General features: G+C 37.0%; 1 protein-coding gene across 1 annotated transcript; it reads right to left on the reverse strand.

Annotated features, from left to right (window-relative positions):
- Positions 1–15601: 15601 nt before the first annotated feature.
- On the reverse strand, positions 15602–20220 carry LOC121394220. The gene is made up of 6 exons (XM_041564573.1): positions 19299–20220; positions 18292–18360; positions 18129–18200; positions 17973–18044; positions 17808–17879; positions 15602–16655 (listed from the first exon to the last, which is right to left on the reverse strand). The coding sequence occupies exons 1-6, from the start codon at positions 19615–19617 to the stop codon at positions 16435–16437; spliced, it is 825 nt and encodes a 274-aa protein (XP_041420507.1). The 5' UTR covers positions 19618–20220; the 3' UTR covers positions 15602–16434.
- Between the last annotated feature and the right edge of the window lie 611 nt (positions 20221–20831).

A 20831-nucleotide genomic window follows, 5' to 3' on the forward strand; every position in this document is an offset into this window, starting at 1 on the left:
TGAAGTCCTCATCCATGCCAACAGGTACATCCTTTTTACCACGGACATGTTCCATATTTGGAAATAAAAGCCTTTGATATTCCATCATTTGTGAATTTCCACACTTTTTGTCATGAGATGTGTGATCTGAATACTGGGCATAGTGGATAGGTAACTCATCAAAGATGAATGCCCAATAGAGGTTTCAGGTAATGCCCTCTGGGATGCTAAGGTTGCAACTAAGGGCAAGGTGGAAAATCTGGGTGGCTGTGGGCTGATGCTTCTTGACCTAGCTTTTGGAGTTATATCTCCCTGATTGTCATCAAAATCTTCATCGTCATCATCATCATCATTATCATCACCATCATCCAGGTCAAATTCTTCTGCATCTGAGAACTGATGATCTATAGCAGGGCTGCTCTTTTCTGACTCTTTCTGTGTATCTTCAGTGTTTCCTGAAACAACAAATCTCACCGTTAGTCAAACTAAAGATATTCTTCACACCCAGTTATGTATGAAAAAACAACTCTGAGCAAAATATTGGGGATCATGCAATAAAAAGTCTTACGTTTAACCACATTTAGATGTTTATCCACATCATAGCACCCAGACTAACTAGTAAATGATACTAAACTGCTACTCTTAGACAAGTATTAAACTTAAGACCACTTATTGCATTACCCCTTTATATATTCATCTTTATCTACTTTGTTTACAGATAATCTTAGTTATATCCAAGTGGTTGGAAAAGGCATTAGGCGCCAGCCAATGGATCTGCACCGCCCCCAGTAAAAATCATATAAACCTGATTGGTACAGTTTGCTGGCCAAATAAAAGATTTATTGGTTTGGCAACCTCACCAAACATTAAAGCATGACCAGCTTTATGAAATATAAAAAATTAAATGAGATTAGTTGACTCTTAGATGGTTGATCTTTGAAAGCATTTAAACCAATAGGCATCCAACACACAAACACTGAAGCTTGTGATAATTTAGAATTTATTATTATTCTGTAAGTGATGTATGTTCCAAAAGCTGCACACACACACCTGGCCTCTCCAACAGTTCGAATACAGTGCTTGGAGTATAGCAGGGTGGCACCTTCACAGTATTTATAGAGCAAAATTACTCCAGCACATACAGTATGTATGCAAAATGAGCTAACCTGTGTTTACTATTGTCAAGCCAAAAGGTTATAATGTTTAGGTGGCAAGCCCCTTTGTCACCTGGAGTAATTTTGCTCTTTACTTAAAGACAGTGCAGATTGCTACTGCGTTCTGTAGAAATTTCTGTTCTTACCTGCCAGAGGATTTAAAACAATACATCTTTAAATTCCAGCCTGCCCTCAATAAAATCCTAAAACAAATTATGATCTGATTCAGGCTGACAGTTGCCACTTTGCTTTACATATTTATAATGCACTGTGACATGGATTTTTTACTTTATATGTTTATAACTATACAATGAAAATCAGAATTGAAAAGCACTTTGATATATCAGCAATCTTTTACTTTTGCCCAAAATAATACTAATGAAAAAATTTCCCTTGGTAACCTATGTTTACATAACCACTGTGAAATACTGTATCTTATCTTTCCCATTGTTCTGAGCTGTGGACAGTTTATTTTTAGATGCCACTTACACTGCACTGAATCTGTTGTAACATAAAAAATGAGTTCCGGACTTCCGGTTCGGTGCCTGACAGGAATGGAGGCTTAGGGATTGAGAGCTGCTGTCTAGTGGCAAAATCTGCAATTTGTAGCCTGCATTTTACCTGAACAGAGTCGGAGTAGATGGGGGAGGTTCCTGGTCACTGTCGCAAATCATTCTTCTGGGTACTGAACGGCAAGGAGCTGAATAAAGAGATTAAGTGCGGTTCCTGAGGTACCTGACGTGTGCAAAAGGCGACCCTGTGACACTGTTAACGCCGGCTGGCTACTCTCCTCTCTTATACTCTTATACTGCGGTGCAGTGGGGGAGGACTGCCCTCATCTCAGTCTTAAATCAATCGGTGCAGTGTATTAAAATTCCAGTAGTTAGCTAGTAAATACTTTGGCGCCATCTGCTGGACTTTATAAATTTCGGCTGGCAGTGAACTACAATTTTTCATCTCTTCTCTGCTGCCTCAGGGTTAGCGCAAATCATCCCTATTGCAGTACCAGATACAATTGGGACTAAGCTTTTCAGCCTAAATTTTCACTGGTTATTACACCTAAACAAATTCTGTAAGTTTGGCACCTAGTTCTCTTGCACTCCCATCTCTATATTTTTGACTACATCTTTCTATAGCAACAACTTGGAATCTTGCTTCATACCTCTCACTGAAGAAAAAAAATATATAAATGAAAAAAACATAAAAAACAAAACAAAAACAAATAAAAAGAGGTAAATACATTTTAAAAAAAACAACTTTTTTTATTTATTTATCTAGTTATTTGTTATTTTTTTGAGATGTCTGGACCCTTTCTTTATTTGTCATTTGTTGGATAACGCTGATAAATCCTAATATGGCATCCAAATTCAGTGGCAAAACTTATGAAAAACAACATAAGAAATTCGCAAAGCAGTCAGATGCTGACACCCCAACTACGGTTCAGTCTCAAAAAACTCCCTCTCAAAATTCAGCTTCTGGAGAAGAACATGCTTTGATTGCGGCTGAAGTGGCAAGACTATTAAATCCTGTCATAGAACAATCCGTGGATAAAGCCTTAAGTAAACTTCATCTGGAAATTAATACAATTTCCCAACAACTGGGACTTCATGATAAAAAAATTTCTGAACTGGAGTCAACTGTCTCTTCCATTTATGATGATTCATTTAAAGTGCAAAAGAAAATTGACTTCTTGGAAAAGCATGCAGAAAAACTTTTTCTGAAGGTCGATGATTTAGAAAACCGTTCCAGACGCAATAATTCAAAATTCATTGGAATCTCAGAACTTCACAAAATGGATTCCTTACATAAAATAGTTACCAAAATAATCCCTCAAAAACTGGGGATTTCATTGGAATCTTACCCAATGAAAGTTGAAAGGCTTCACAGAATAGGCCCATTGAAAGACATGCATCACCATAGACCTAGAGTTGTTATCGCTAAATTCCTTGATTACTCCGATAAGCATTCAAGAAATCCAAGAGTCTAGAGATTGAAGGGAATAAAATCCTAATTTTTCAAGATTATTCTGTAAACCTTTCTCAAAAAAGGAAGGACCACCTAAGTAAGCAGAGATGTAATAACTTGTCTACTCTTAATTCAAGCACCTTCTCTGGCCATTCAATTTCTCTTCCCCAAAGAGATCACAAAGATAAAAAGTTAGAAAGACCTAAGGGTCCTACTAAAGAGACTTTCCAATCTCATTCTCAAAACATAGATCCAGATACATATCTCCCATCTCACCTAAAGGGACTTCTCCACTTATCTCAAGTGAAGAAGATACAATGTTTGTGTCTTAATGTTTATCTGCATAGACAAGGTGACAGATGGCTCTCTTTCTCCTGATAACTTCTCTTTATAAGAGGGTTGATAGTCCTCCACCTCTAGGGAAAAAAGGAGGTCAATTTTTGCATTTGTTTTGCTGACTATATATCTTCCCAAGTTATTGGTTAGATTAGTTCTAGTTTTATATTTTATGAGATTGAAAATGTTTTTATACCTACTTATTATCCATCTCATATATGTTAATAGGTTTTCTCACTCAGTGGCTCTTTACAATGATATTGTAAAGAGCCTTGATCAGAGCCCTAGATAATCTGGAAGTATTTCAAGGTGTTAAAATCAATAAATGTCATGTTAAAACCTTAGCATTTGCGGATAATTTATTATTAGTTGTTCAGAATGCTAACAATTCACTCCCTGATATCTTTAACTTGTTACATAAATTTGGCACTTTTTCAGGTTACAAAATTAACATTAAAAAAACTGAGATTTTGAACATCAATGCTACTTTATCTACTGCCTTATTGAAGAACCTGAGACTTGACTTTCCAAAATCACAGCTTTAGCTTGGGGCTAATTTTTCCCAAAGACTTGAGGAACCTTTATTCACTAAACATTACACCTGCCATAAATAAAGTATTATCTCTTTGCCATAAATGGAATAATACCGCTCTAAATCTAAAAGGTAAGATAGCTTTATTCAAGATGTTGATATTTCCAAAATGAATCTATCCATTAACAAACTTGCCAATTTTAATTAAACATAATGACATTAAGAAACTGGATTCAGTACTGAATAGTTTTATATGGTGTGGTAAGAAACCTAAAATTGCCCTATCCAAATTGCGAGGCGGATATGCTTTAGGTGGCCTAAAGTTACTAGATACCTTATTGAGTGGACGTTTAAAGGAGACAAATTTACAAATCCTGCTCTTGAACTTTTTTCCACATTCACCTTCCACATTTTAAATATCCTCCATTTGAAATGGAAGGATGTTCCTTTTGAATGTAAAGTAAACCCTCTATTTAGGGACTCAATTTTTACATGGAAATTGCTATTCTCCAGTCACAGTTTTAATCATATGCAGACTCCTTTCATGCCAATTCATCTCCTTTGGAAAAACTCACAACCCGGATATTACTCCTTGCTTTCCCTCTCTAAAAAACGCCATCCTCTCCATCCCTAGTTGGACAATTGGAACCTTTACAATATCTACAAAGAACACTTTGGTTATGGCCAGTTTCCTACAATAACTTGTTGTTGGAGTTCGCCCACAGACTGTGTTTGGTGCTTCGTTTTGTTCTTCATAACAGCAGTTCTCATGTTGCCTCTAACCAGCATTGTGACCTGCTAGTCTACAGTTGCAGATAGATGTTGTAACAACAGTTTTATGTTATGTACATTACACTCTCCATGGCTTGAACTGTAAGGCCTAGCAAACCTATAGGGACACTATCTCCTTACTCCTTTCCATCCCACCCCTTCCTCCCTCGACCCCTTTTTTTTTTTTTTTTTTTCTCTCTTTCCCCTTCTGCACATGTCTCTGTCTCAATAGGCTTGGCCCATACCTTGCTCTTTGGCTGCCGCCCCTTTTACTATGGTACATAACGCCTCGACAATGGTCAGTTTTACCACCATGCCGTTTATCAATTGTAAGTTAGACCTTCTCAATGCAATGTTTTATTACTATCATGTCTCCCTGCACGAGCAATGTCATTTTGGGTTTTTCTATCTTACTTTGATGAGATTACCAGTTTCCTGGACTGCATATATTGTCTGACTATGTATTTCCTACTCCGTGTCCACCTTTTCTATATCTTCTCCTCCTCCACCCCCCCCCTTTTTTTCTTTTTTTTTTTTCCCTTCTCTCTCTCTCTCTCTCTCTCTCTCTCTCTCTCTTTCTCTTTTCTCCTCCCTTTCCCCTCTCTTCTCTCCCCTACTGTTCTCATTTTTCCTTTCTCTCCTATCCCTATTGGACTTGCTATGTAAGAGGTGTTACTTACACAGTGTAACTGTACTTTACTATAAACAGCTTCTATTGTTCATGCTTATTATGTTCCTACAATTGTTCAGTTTTCTCTTGTTGAGCTCCTCTGTGACCTGGTGCCTTAGTGCTGGCCGGGACACCGGAGGCGGGGGCCCTCCCTCTCGTATCTTACAGATCCTCAGACTCACAACCAGACCCCCCTCCCTCACACGTCACTTGTCACCCTACAGGAGTAGTGCTTTGGGCCTACATCTTGTAGCGACGTATTTCACTCCCCTTTCCCTTACCTCCTTCCCTCACTTCTCTATCCCTCTGCACGACCATATTCTGTTACTCGCCACTCTTTGAGAGTTTTACTTCATGCCTGTTACTCCATCAAAGTCTCCGAAACAAATAAGCTCCTTTAAGATTGTTAGTATCAATGCCAATGGTTTAAATTCCCCGCAAAAGCGCATTTTGCTATCATCCGATCTCCAAAAGGCACAAAGCCAATGTTATTTTTATCCAGGAGACGCATTTTAAAGAAGGTGCAGTACCCAGATGGAATAACAAACATTTCCCTGAACTCTACACTAGTAGACCACAACCTACTAAAACGCGTGGAGTTGCTATTGCTTTCTCCCATAATTTTGGTTTTTCTGTGACGGACAGGAAAAGTGATGTAGCGGGAAGGTACATATTTTTGAAAGGCCTTTATATGGGACGTAAATATACTTTTGCCAATCTTTACCTACCTAACATCAACCAAGACCAAGAACTTATACGAATAACTGATGCCTTGACGTTGTTTGCGGAGGGCACTTTAGTGGTAGGGGGTGATTTTAATTTGCCATTAGAGCCTCAACTAGATTGCTCTACAGGCAAATCTAGCGTAACTTCCCGGCTTCTGTCCTGCTGCAGACAAAAACTACATTCCCTTCAACTCGCAGACCCATGGCGCATTCTGTATCCCAGTGAAAGAGACTACTCTTTCTACTCCAACAGACACAATATTTATACGAGAATTGACTATATCTTTCTGTCCCATTCGGCACTAGATACCGTCGTAGCTAGTGATATTCTAACTAGAACCTGGTCGGACCATTCCATGATAACTTTAACGCTACGTACTCCCCTCCCCACATCCAAACAGGGTGTCTGGCGACTCAATGAATCCCTTTTGCAGGATGCAACGATACGCCAAGACTTACTGACACAGTTATCTCATTATTTCGCTGAAAACCTCACCCCTGACGTCTCGCCCTTGACATGTTGGGAAGCCCACAAATGTGTGATCCGGGGACACCTTATTAAGTATGGGGCCAGATTGAAACGGGGCAGGGAAAAGACCAGAAACGACCTCCTCTCTAAGATACAGAAACTAGAGAACAACCATAAGATAACACATTGCCCAGCCATTCTTACAGAACTAACAGAAGCTAGGAAAGCTCTATCTGGGCATTTCAACTTTTTTACTCAAAAAGCGATCACTGTATTTAGACATAGATTATATGAACATGGAGACAAATGTGGCCGTTTATTAGCTAGAGTCCTAAAGCATAAACAAAGTAAGAATTTTATCCCGGCTATTAAGAAAACCACTGGTGTTACTGTACACACTCCGGAGCCGATAACTGAGGCTTTCGAGTTGTTTTATAAGAAACTCTACCAGTTACCAGATAACTCTATGGAGGATATGCCTGAATATGGTCACTCCTTACAGGAGTTTTTGCTCTCCTCCCATATGACACGCATATCCTCCACGGACGCGGATATTTTAGACGCTGATCTGACTTTGGATGAATTAGAGCTAGCTCTCCAACACACACCGGCAGGAAAGGCACCCGGACCAGATGGCCTGACTACCCTGTACTATAAAACGTTCAAAGATTGTTTACTTACCAAATTACTTACAGCTTTTCAGGATATCCAACACGACTCCCAATTTCACAAACAATCCCTGGAAACGCATATTAGTCTCCTGCTGAAGCCCAGGAAAAACCCAAACGACCCCGGCAGTTATAGGCCAATTTCGTTAATAAATGGGGATGTTAAACTCCTTGCGAAGATTTTAGCTAATAGGATAAATGCCGTACTTCAAAAAATAGTAAATCCGGAACAGGTTGGCTTTGTAAAAGGCAGGGAAGGTAGAGATAACACAAACTTATCAACATTCTACATTGGTCAAAAACTCACAATATACCCCTGATGCTGTTATCCACAGATGCGGAAAAGGCCTTTGACCGTGTTAATTGGTCCTACATGTTTTCTTGCCTGGAATACATTGGATTCGGCCCAAAGACATTGTCTTGGATACGCTCTCTATACAATAACCCCATTGCCAGAGTGCGAGTTAATGGTCAACTGTCTAATTACATAGATATTCGCAATGGCACTAGGCAGGGCTGCCCCCTATCACCGACTCTCTTTATCCTTGCTTTGGAGCCATTTCTCTGTCACGTTCGCTTGAGTCCCGATATTAATGGGGTCTCCATTAACAACCAGCATCACAAGACCGCAGCTTATGCTGATGATCTTCTTTTCTTCATTACACAACCTATTGTCTCTATACCAGTTTTGAACCAATTATTGACTCACTACGGCTATTTTAGTAACTTTAAGATCAACTTTTCCAAGTCTATGGCACTAAATATCTCTTTATCACCTAGAACGGTGCAAGCCATATCGCAAAATTTTCCTCATAAGTGGTCCCAGTCTCACATTACTTATCTGGGGCTTAAAATTACCAAGGACTATAACGATTGGATGTTAAATAATCTCAAAGTGCTATTGACGGCTATTAATAGAGACCTTGACTCATGGATTGACAAGCCTATTTCGTGGTTTGGCAGGATTAATGTTGTCAAAATGAATATAATTCCCCGCATTTTGTACATTTTCCAATCTCTCCCCCTCCCGGTTTCAGAACAAATGTTAGACTCTTTGCAGTCAACTATCTCTAAATTTATATGGCAGAATAAAAAAAGTAGATTGAGTTACAACACTCTTATAAAACCCAAGCAACTAGGAGGGGTATCTCTCCCTGATTGCAGACTTTACTACTATGCAGCAGTTTTGGGTCGAATTGTAGACTGGTCTCATCATGCCGAATCCAAGTTATGGGTTGGGATAGAGCAGCAATCCACCTTTAGCTATTTACTGCACCTACCTTGGTTAGATGCCAGGTACCGCCGTATTCGATATACTGACCACCCGCTCCTTCTTCATACTCTATTTATTTGGGATAAATGCCGACAGAAGTTTAAATTAACTCAATTCCCGTCTCCACTTACACCGATAATTAATAATCCGGCCTTTCCAATAGGGCAACAATCAGCATATTTCTCCCATTGGCTGGTGGAAGGCAACCTACAATTATTTCATTTTCTTGAAAAGGGAGAGTTCATCGACAAAGTTCAGTTTCAAAGGGTCAAACCCTTTTCGACGCTCGACCATTTGAAATTTGCACAAATCAAACATTTCTTTCATAGTTTAGGAGGCACCTCCATTTTGGGTAGGAACCAGACCGCATATGAATCCTTATGTTCGGCAGAGCTCCCTCCTTTACATACAATTTCACAAATTTATAGAATGTTGTGCCTTCCACGCATTCCGAACGACCCTGCCTTTGTTACCTCTTGGGCCGCGGATTTAGGTATCCACTTTCGAGAGGGCCAGTTCACTGACACTATGACTAAACTCCTTAAGAGTACTAGATGCTGTAGAATACAGGAGACCAACTATAAAATCATCTCACGATGGTATTTCACCCCTACCAGACTAAAGCATATTTTTAAAAACACCAGTGACAGATGTTGGAGATGCGGCACTGATACAGGCTCCCTATTACACATTTTTTGGTCCTGTTCGCTTATTAAACCTTACTGGAAAGGGGTGAGACAAGCTATACAGAAATCTTACATTATGATATTCCTGACGACCCGGCATATATTTTACTGTTTTATATGGATAAACCGTTTGGTACCTTCACCTCAACAATAGAGCCTCATTTATTAAATGCAGCTAAAATGCTCATTCCATTACGATGGAAACAAACCTTAGCTCCGACGGTACAGGATTGGTACTTGAAAGTTGACGAACTCCACAAATTTGAAGAACTCTCCCTTTTCTTATCTGACTCATATGATACTTATAGTGTGAGATGGCTTAACGGGCTTTCATTTAAAGAATCGGCGTATTACAAGCAAACCTCCTGAATGCTTGTTGGTTGTAGGGGACCCTGTTGTTTTGACACCCTCCACTTTCCTGTTATGTTGGAGCTTATGCAACCTCCTTTTTTGATTGTTTCTCAGATTATAACCTTGATTATTTGTACTGTCTTTCCCCCCCACCCTTCTTTGTTTTCTGTACCCCTGATTTTTCCTTTTTTTTTGAAAACTCAATAAACATTCAATTGAGAAAAGAATCACATTACAGGAAATATTGATTTCAACATTTTGAATGCAAATCCAAGCTTCAATTAATAAAAGTGTCCCTGGAGCAATGGCATCAAATGGAAGTGGTTTTCTCTGCAGATAATTATATGTGAACACTAGCTATCATGACTCTATTCATAATTAATGCATGTATGGGTGGAGTGGGCCACCAGGGAGTCTGTGGGCCTTTACATTATTCATAAACTTTAAACTGACCCACTGAAAGGACCGTAGAAGCGAGCTAACACCTGTCTATTATCCTCCTTGTGGCATCTCCCTGTAGCACTGTCCATAACTGGGCATTTACTGTTGTGGCCAAAGTGAAAATTGCAACATCAGAACAAACTGTTAGGCAGTCTTATGACTGTGCTGCTGTTTTACTGCAGACAGATTGGGATTCCAAACAGCCTATAGCTCATAATTAGGTTACATGGGGAGTCTGGAAGTCTCATGTCTGGAATTAGACAACATGTTATCTACAAAAAACCCTAGATCCTTCTCAGTTAAGGTAACTCCCAACACACTGCCGTTTAGTGTATAACTTGCATTTATATTATTTTTGCCAAAGTGCATAACCTTGCATTTATCAACATTGAACCTCATTTTCCAGTTTGATGCACAGTTTTCAAAGTGGCAGAATCATGCATGGAACCTATAGTTCTACACAACTTTGTATCATCAGCAAAAATACAAATAGAACTTTCAATACCCACCTCCAGGTCATTAATAAACAAGTTGAAAAGCAGAGGACCAAGTTCAGAGCCCAACGGTACTCCACTAACAGCACTGGTCTGATTAGAAAATGTTCCATTTATCACCACTCTTTGTAATCTATCTTTTAGACAGTTCTCTATCCAGGTAACAAAAGTGGTATAAAGGTGATACCTTTATTGTCTAACTAATATAATCATAGCAAGCTTTCAGAACATTTTAGTTCCTTTTTTAAGATGATTACAAAATGAATGAAAGCTGTAATCAGCTTGAAAAAGGAATTAAAATGTTCTGAAAGCTTGTTATGAATATATTAGTTAGCCCATAAAGGTATCACCTTTATACCACTTTTGTTATTTTTTTATTTCAAAAGGGTTGCCCTGTAACATTTTTACTGGCTAACATGGTACAGCAACTTTACCTCTATCCAGGTACAAATACTATGTTTCAGGCCAACATTCCTTAATTTAACCAGTAACCTTCTGTGTGGCACTGTACCAAATGCTTTAGCAAAGTAGATCACATTGCTTCCCTGAATCTAGGTCCCTGCTCACCTTCTCATAAAACGAAATTAAATTAGTCTGCCAAGATCTATTACGCATAAAACTATGCTGGCACAAACTCATAGGGGGGAATTCACAAAAGTGTCGGGAACGAAAAAATGTCTTTAAAATGTCGTAGAAAGTGTCGTAGCAACAGCCGACAAATTCACAGAGCATTTCCCCGCCAGTTTTCCGACATGTACGACACTTTTGAATTAGTGTCGTTAAAAGTGGGCGTGGTTTTTTAGCCGCCACTTTTTCCGACATATTTATGAATTACTCGTAAACTCATTTTTTTGGCCGACAATTTTGCCGACACATTAGGCCCTCCAAAATAAAAATGTCGGTCAAATTGTGTGTAAGAAATATTCGTGTAAAAGTCGTGTTTCCGAACTTTTTTTGAGCCGAACATTTATGCTAATGTCAAATTACTAGACAGTGTTCAAAGAAATGTTGGAAAGAGGTAATTATATATATTTTGGTAATTTATTTAAATGATTTAGTATGTATGTATGTATGTATGTATGTATGTATGTAGTATGTAATGGGATTGTACCCAGGGTTGGAATGGGAGAAAAAACTAGGCCGGGTAAAAAATAATCAAAGGAGCACAGATGTGTAGACATGATGATCCTGTACACATCCATCCATATTGCCTTTCTAACTTGTGTAATTAATGTAAAATATGTTAAAGATTATGCAGTCTTGTGCCTTTATATAGTCACAGAACAACCCCTCAGTGACTTCTAATATCCTTATCATTTACAGTAGGGTGTACATTATCCCTTATAATACATGAGTGAGACTCAGAGTTCCCTGTATAACTCAGCCTGCAGCCTTGTGTCTTTATATGGTCACAGAACCCCTCAGTGACTTCTAATATCCTTATCATTTACAGTAGGGGGTACATTATCCCTTATATACATGAGTGATACTCAGAGTTCCCTGTATAACTCAGCCTGCAGCCTTGTGCCTTTATATGGTCACAGAACAACCCCTTAGTGACTTCTAATATCCTTATCATTTACAGTAGGGGGTACATTAGCCCTTATAATACATGAGTGATACTCAGAGTTCCCTGTATAACTCAGCCTGCAGCCTTGTGCCTTTATATGGTCACAGAACAACCCCTTAGTGACTTCTAATATCCTTATCATTTACAGTAGGGGGTACATTAGCCCTTATAATACAAGTGATATCATAGTATCATGTCAACTAGGGTGTCCAGACTATGCTAGCCTGGGATATAGTCTCAGCACCTGGCCCACATCAGAAGATAGACTACTATTTTTATTAAAGTACATCTACTATATTGTGCAAGAACAAGTACGCCACGCTTATGACACCGCCACAGTTAAAGCTCAGAGTGAAGATGCTTAGGTCTGAATAGAAAACTACTTGGACTCTTCAGCTATTGTTGCATTTCAAGTTGTCCAAGGTCATTGAGAGGCAAAGGCTGGGGAGTAGGTTTGCACGGTATAATATAGCTTTGGACAACGCTCCATGTTGAACTGGTGTGCCTGTGGCCCACCAGGAAGCCTGATCTCAATGGGCAGTGACCCACCCTAGTAACTGGAACACATCCAGCTGAAGACTATCTAAAAACTAGCTAAAATATAGCCAAAAGGCATTTTAAAATCTTAATAAAAAGATGAAAAACAATTATGTTATCAATTAAGTTAAGTGCATGGAAAAAAAGTTGCCTCATGACGAAACTTTGGGCAATTTTAGAAAACAAAGTGCAGTGAGTGCTATACCACTAGAGATTTCACATTCAAGCTGGCGGGAAGGCAGTTCGAGGAGAAAGAGGGACAATCTGAGACAGTCTTTAATTGGTTTTAAATTATTAACAATTGTAGTTGCTAGAGTCCAAATTCCCCTAGCAAGCATGCATTGATATGATTTTGAGACTGAAATACAAATAGGAGAGGCTTGAATAGGTAAAAGTATTTAAAAATATCAATAATATATGTTGACAGTAAACCCCACTTGAAAGCTGTAAAGAGCCTGAAGCAATGAATAATAACTGTAATACTGATAAAATAAAGGGGAATTGTAAAGTTTTTTTGAATTATACATAAATTATTATATTCTATAACATATTAAAATTTAACTTTATGATGAGCCACTACTTTAATAGTGTTATTGAGATTAGTTGGCCCAAGGAGTAGAAATTCTCTACAGTTTTAAATTATGCAGTAGTAACCATTTCATGTGTTGTGAAAGACTTCTAAGATTGTCTTGAGTATGCCATTAGAAAGTGCAAAAGATTTTTATTGAATATTAACAAATGTTTGTTTACAAGTTTTGAAACTATTGAGATACTTATAACCCACACCTCCTTAAAAAAATATTTTAGAAAAGAGATTGCATGTTTAACCTATTAATATGCAAACTTGTCTTGGAAGGGACTGAACACTAGACTGTTTTCAATCCGGCTTGTATGTAGACTAAGCTCTTGCCTACTGTGAATTCTACTAATTTGTGTTTTTTTATTTTACCCATCTTTGCTTAGGTAATCAGAAGAGCAGTGAGCGAGAGATATATGCATTACAGCATCATGGAACCTACCTTAATTTACATCCTCAGAATTCACATTTTCCATTGTTTACCTATGGCCCCATCATTTATAAGGGGTCTATTCCTGTCTTTTAAACTAGTAAATCAGCCTTGTCGTTTGCCAATCTTTTTTTGTGTTTGTTTAAATTAAAATTCCTGTTATATTACACTTCTTTGTAAAACTTAAATGTGGCTACAGCCTTGTGTGATAACACAATGATAGGGAAGTACTGTGCTGAAGAAGAAGCCACCGGGCAAAAGAATACTACTAGGAAAGGGAAGTGGCTACTGGATTGAAGGAGGGGGTGAGAGAGGGACAGAAGGCTGTAAGAATCTGTTTTGGAAGACTGAAGCAGACACACTGGAAAACCCACAAGTTTTTCAGTAGAAACAGAAGTGGCAGGTGTTCACAGAAGGAAAGGTTGGGGAAAAATAGTTCAAGCCTGTTTGAAGAGGGAGTTTAAAAGGACCGTGAACAAGACCGTGACAAAGAGAGGTAGCTGCTGTGTAAAAGAAGGTGGGAGAAAGAAGCAGTCTGGGTAGGAAGAGAAAGGGACTGGGTGACTAGACTGGAGAACATAGAAATGGTGGAAATTCACAAAAAGTGTTGATATAGTTTTAGTTTATTATTGAAAGTTTTGTAACTTATAAAGTAACTTTTATATTTACAAATAATACTGCTACGTATTTCTGTATTCTTAACATGTAACGTTTTCCCTGTCTATTTCTGTTTTTATTTACATGTCCCTTGAAAAAAGTTAATTTGTTTTGTCTGTATATTGTGTAGAACCTCTTTTCCTTGTGTATTTGTAATGTTTGTTTTTTTTGTTTTTATTAAAAATGTATAACTTACTGTGTGGTATTCTGTCTAGATTTTGTCCATGCATTGTCATTAACACACGTTACTTAGAACTGACAGGGTATAATAATTAAGATATAACCTTATAAATCTGTGTAGCAAAAACAAATCTAATTGTGATGTGGTAAACTGATAAATTAATCAAAATGTTTCGACTGTTGTACCTTTGGTTTACTTAAGTATTCGCATTTATAGGACCAGTCATTTATAGGTGTGAGCTGAATATGTGCTATTTTTTTAAGATAATCTTACCTTTATGCAGCCTAATTGACGGCAAAGGCTGAACATTACCATGTCAAATTTGACCATATATATGTAATTTTATATATAAATAACTGACATCTATTTAACAGGAGAAAATGAAACACAAAACAACTTGCAAAGGAAGAAACTTGTATTTTGCAAAATACCATTAACATTATTAATGTTTGTTTATCATTTACTCTTTTATAAATAACATTCACAATATTTTTTAGAATGGTTTACTTAAACATAGAAAACTTTTTACATCAACCAGGTTGGTTTAATGATTTTAATTTGAGGTGCTTAATTAGAATGAAGCACTTGCTGTATGTTCAATTGTACATCATGATAAAATTTGAAAGCAAATAATGAATGATTTAGCGTGCAGTGTTCTGTGTCTTCTACAAGTACTTTTGAAGAACACCAGTGTGCTATATGTATCAAATGCACCCTTCTCATTGTGGGGCAGATTCATCAAAGAGTGAAGTCAGTAGTGAAGTTCCGCCACTAGAATGAAATTCCGCCAATCTCCATTCATTTCTATGGGATTTTTAAAGGCGTATTCATCAAAGAGTGAACTTTCACTTCACCCATTGATAAATAAGCCTTTCAAAATCCCATAGAAATGAATTGAGAGTGGCGGAATTTCACTCTAGTGCTGGTACTTCACTCTTTAGTGAATTTGCCCATCAGAGTCAGTTGGAGCAAGGAAGAATTGTACAAACATTAGAAATAACATCAGACACCTTTGCTATGCCTTGTTCAGATGGACGAGCTGAATTGTAATGATTGTATGTTCTATTGAACACCATGCTTAAAATTTAAAGAAACAATAATCGTGCAGTGTACAAAACGTCTTGTAGAAGTCACAGAAGAACACCAGTGTGCTATATCAAATGGACGCTTCTCATTCAGAGTCAGTTGGAGCAAGGAAGAATTGTACAAACATTAGAAATAACATCAGACACCTTTGCTATGCCTTGTTCAGATGGACGAGCTGAATTGTAATGATTGTATGTTCTATTGAACACCATGCTTAAAATTTAAAGAAACAATAATCGTGCAGTGTACAAAACTTCTTGTAGAAGTCACAGAAGAACACCAGTGTGCTATATCAAATGGACGCTTCTCATTCAGAGTCAGTTGGAGCAAGGAAGAATTGTACAAACATTAGAAATAACATCAGACACCTTTGCTATGCCTTGTTCAGATGGACGAGCTGAATTGTAATGATTGTATGTTCTATTGAACACCATGCTTAAAATTTAAAGAAACACTAATCGTGCAGTTTTCTGTGACTTCTACAAGTACTTTTGAAGAACACCAGTGTGCTATATCAAATGGACGCTTCTCATTCAGAGTCAGTTGGAGCAAGGAAGAATTGTACAAACATTAGAAATAACATCAGACACCTTTGCTATGCCTTGTTCAGATGGACGAGCTGAATTGTAATGATTGTATGTTCTATTGAACACCATGCTTAAAATTTAAAGAAACAATAATCGTGCAGTGTACAAAACTTCTTGTAGAAGTCACAGAAGAACACCAGTGTGCTATATGTATCAAATCTTAAATATCAAAAAGGTTTCTCTTATAAATCAACTCGCTCATGATATGTTAAAAGAATATCATGATGCTTATAAAAATATCAAATACAATTAACAAATAAGGATTATTTAGAATACTCGTAAACAGATCTCAGATTTAAGTACTGTTAGAAACTTGAACACATTCATTATCTGATATTTCCTCAGTATTGAAAAGATGTTTTGCAATACGTAGAAGTAACAACTTAATAAATTTGACATCTTGTTTCAATTCAACAATTTCTTCTGAAGGATAACTGAACAAATCAATAGAGCACTGGGATGCAGCATCATCACGTTCTAGTTTGTTGCAAGTTTCCATAAGCTCTTCTGAAAAATCTAAAAAGAAAAGAAAATTGTAATTCCATTTTAGATTCACTACATAACAGACAATGTATCAAAAGCAACATAAAGATTATTAAACTATATCTCAATGTTTAATCTTTTGTTGTGGTTAGTTATTATTAGGGATGTAGTAAAGCTCCGAAAATATGTTCGCCAACACGTTTTGCGAACTTCCACCGAAAATGCGAACGTTCGCGAACTTCGATCAAACGCTAAAATCGTTCTAATTGAACGATTTGAACAAATTTAGGCATTCGATTGAAGGAAAAACATTCAATCTTTACCTGTCTAAGTAAAAAGTCAAAGGATTTTTAAAGGGGAAGTACTTCAACCATTGAATGGTCGAAGGTTTTTTTTTTATTCTAATTGAGCGTCAACCCAAAAACTCCGCAAACATTCGGCAGTCGCAAACAGTCGATGTTTGCACAAATTAGTTTGCCAATGAACACTTCGCTACATCCCTAGTTATTATAACTAATGCAATTGTGAAAAACACCTTTTGCAGTTGTGTTTAAAAAAGTCCAATGGGGATAAACCATAATCTATCTGCACTACATTCATAGAAGGTTCCGGCTTGTTTTGTTCAGGGTTTTCCATTCTAATAGCTACAAGTAGAGAATGATTTCATTAGACAATAGTATGCAATCTATATTCTGTTTGAAAAAGCAATGGCTGACCTCGCTTTTGATTTCATTACATTTTTGTTTTAATAAAAATTGCTTATCATGTGTGTAGTTGCAAGATTAACTTTTTGTTTTTTTAAAAATAAAAGTAGTAGTTTGGAGTGTGCATATAATTGTATACTGCTGTAATGGTCTCTTATAGACACTATATAACTAGGATGTCTTAGAAAGTGTTGTCAATGTTAGGACATATGTTTAAAGAAAGCATTTCTATATTAAAGCCTACAATTTATTGTAAAAATGCTATATTTTTATACTACTCAGGAGATGTGTTTGCATACTAGGAACATTATTTTGCCTTGAATAATACTTTATTAAAAAGATGACTTTGATTATATGTAACCTTTTTCCATTATGACTAATTTACGGATAAGAAACATAATACAAAATTTAATTTAGTTAAGTTAATTATAACTAGTGTTTTAACACATTTGTAACAGTGCTTACGAGTAAAATATCTTACTTTGAAAATTGCCAATGTCAGATGTGGGTTCAGCAGTTTTTGAAGTGGCATGCTTGGTTTGTGAAGAATAATCTGTATGTCAAATCACATAAAAAATATATTTTAAAACATTTTACACACCTAATAATTTTCACACAAAGTTATCAAATGCATTAAATATCTTACTATGATGATCCTCGATGTTTGAAGAAGTGGGTGTGCCAGATGAAGGGTCTTGCATGGTTTGTATGGAAGAATCTGTATGGCAATTTAGACAAAATGTATAACATATTTCCTAAAGAAATTTGATAGAAGGCTTAAAACAGGCATGAAATATCTTACTTAGAGAAACTTCGATGTCTGCAGATGCAGGTTGACCTTTTGTTGCAACAGGTTTTGTTTGTGAAGAAGAATCTGTATGGAAGAACATATTATAAAACTAATACATTATTTTGCTTAAACAAAATTTATGATGTAATGTTTATAATGGAATGCTTTTTCTTACTTTGACATGGTTTGTCTGAAGAAGGGTGTTTGTTCGTTTTTGTCCTGTCATGGTTGGTTTGTTTAGATTCTATTGGAAAAAAACAGAACATTTGTCTATTTTGCTGCAAAGCAGATTATGTGTGCATTTGTAAGACAAAAAAAAAAAACATAAAAATAAAAAATAAAAACTAAAGTTAAGGTGCAACTAAAAGTCAGTTTAAAAATAAAAAACACTCTAGATTAGTATTACTATAAAAAGTGCTTAAATGTAAACTTAAAGGACACCAAAGTAACACCAAAATATGATAATTACTTAGTTTTTTAAATTTGATTCTGGTGGGGGTGGTACTAAAAAGTGCTGTGTTTGTATTAGATTAGTTTTAGTAGGACATTGCAAAACTTGAGCCTTTTTAGCAAATGTACAGATAATTGCACACATCGAAATTTGACATCACAATATGACAATCACCGTCATAATACAAAAAATGCATGACACAATACCACAAACGAAAAACAGAACAACATCAAACGACACAAAACGAAAATTACAAACGACAAATGCACTGACCAATACAAGACAACCAGTCACAACCGACTATTGCACGACATAAAGCGAAAATCCATTACAAACGTCAATTACACAAACGACAATTACACGACATCAAACGATAATCAATTGCAAACGACAAATGCACGGCACATACGACAATCAAACAATCACGAACGACAATTGCACGACATCAAACGACCATTACCCCTGATCAATACGACAAACGAGACAACCAATCACGAACACAAATTTTGAAAAAAGAAATTTATACGTAGATTAATACGACAATCACCAATCCATTAACAAACGACAATAAAATATAATCGAACTATGCACAATGTCATCATTAATCAACTGAAAATGTAACCGGCAAAAACATGATTTTTGAAAACTTTTTTTAAACAATAACCATTAAAGTATTTAAAATTTGTAATGATTTCAAAATGTGTATCTGATTAACAATATTAAATACTTACTTTTTCTTATTGTTTCACGAATTTTTTTAAGTTGATTCTTTTCTCTGCACTTCAGATCTGACCACCTTTTCTGCAGCTGTCTGATGTCTCTATCCACTCCATATTGCTTCTTTAAAATCCTTGCAATCTTTTGCATAATGGTCTTCTTATAAAAAGGTGGTTTCTTAGCTATTGTCCGCCAATCTTCATATTTGTATTTGTCAAGAAGTCTCACCATCGTCGCCATCTCACGATGAGACATGGCGGATGCTCTCTCTGTCGTCTTTCCAAATGCAGCGTGCTTTTCCATCCTTGCGCGCATGAAAAGCGGAAATGACATCACAGTGAGTTGGGCGTGGTATTTATAAAGGCCACCGTCACGACACTTTTATTCGTCTAAACGCCGAATATAACGAATTTTGTAGGCGCATTAAATTCGCTTAAAGGTAAAGTTATGGGTAACAGTTAAAACAAGAAGGATACAGTTATTTAAGGAACTTGCAAAAAATCCCACAGACAAAATAGTCTGGTTTACAAACATTTGAAAAGTTTAAATCAGGTGATAACAAGCAGCTCCTTTCGGGGTTTGTTAAAAATGCATTTTTTCAAATTTATTTTACAATAGAGGCCAGTATTAATTAAATTGGGATAAAGCTTCATTTTTATCGGCCAGGCCGGTAAAATACCGGTCATGTGGCAACCCTACCAGTAAGTGCTGTGAGAGGTAATACGCACATAACAATGGTATTGCTAGCCTTCCTCTGACCTGGACCAATGCTAGGGTTGCCCGGCCTAGATAGGGAAAAACCTGCTGGGGCTGGGTCAGTAATACACATTTATGGGAAATGTAGCTGCCAGTGATTTGTAATACCATCTATAAAATCTCTTGGCCGCCAAGGAAAACTTACATTTCCTTTGCCTTGGACAATGTGGACCCACCATTTATTTGACACAACACTGTAGCTTGTCTTTTTGTTGTTGCACGCCACACTGTCCCTCCCCTTTTTGTGTTAAGTCCCGCCCCTTAAGTACCACCCCCACCACTGGCCGGTAATTTTATCTTTAAAATGTGGCAACTGGCTATAGGATCGGGTACAGAGGGTGGATCTTAATGGTACATTCTTTACTTGGAGTAAGGTTCTTAGTGGAGTCCCTGAGGCTCTGTATTAGACCATCTGATTAAATAGATAATATTATATTTAGGCAGGTAAAAATACAATTAATTGTGTACTTACATAGTTACATAGTTAAATTGGGTTGAAAAACGACAAAGTCCATCAAGTTCAACCCCCTTCAAATGAAAACCCAACATCCATACACACACCCCTCCCCCCTTTCACATAAATTTTATATACCCATAATTATACTAACTATAGAGTTTAGTATTACAATAGCCTTTGATAGTATGTCTGTCCAAAAAATCATCCAAGCCATTCTTAAATGCATTAACTGAATCAGCCATCACAACTTCACACGGCAGTGCATTCCACAACCTCACTGTCCTGACTGTGAAGAACCCCCTACGTTGCTTTAAATGAGAGTTCTTTTCTTCTA

Source organism: Xenopus laevis, chromosome 5S, assembly GCF_017654675.1.
Source record: "Xenopus laevis strain J_2021 chromosome 5S, Xenopus_laevis_v10.1, whole genome shotgun sequence".
Classification (NCBI taxonomy): domain Eukaryota; kingdom Metazoa; phylum Chordata; class Amphibia; order Anura; family Pipidae; genus Xenopus; species Xenopus laevis.

What these genes read in the sequence shown, in the direction of transcription:
- LOC121394220 (XM_041564573.1), bottom strand. Translation starts at nt 19,617, where the DNA reads ATGTCATTTCCGCTTTTCATGCGCGCAAGGATGGAAAAGCACGCTGCA. An exon ending in TCGTGAAACAATAAGAAAAA is followed by an intron (nt 18,361 to 19,298) that starts GTAAGTATTTAA and finishes TTTTTCCAATAG; the next exon opens with AATCTAAACAAACCAACCAT. An exon ending in AAACATCGAGGATCATCATA is followed by an intron (nt 17,880 to 17,972) that starts GTAAGATATTTA and finishes TTTGACATACAG; the next exon opens with ATTATTCTTCACAAACCAAG.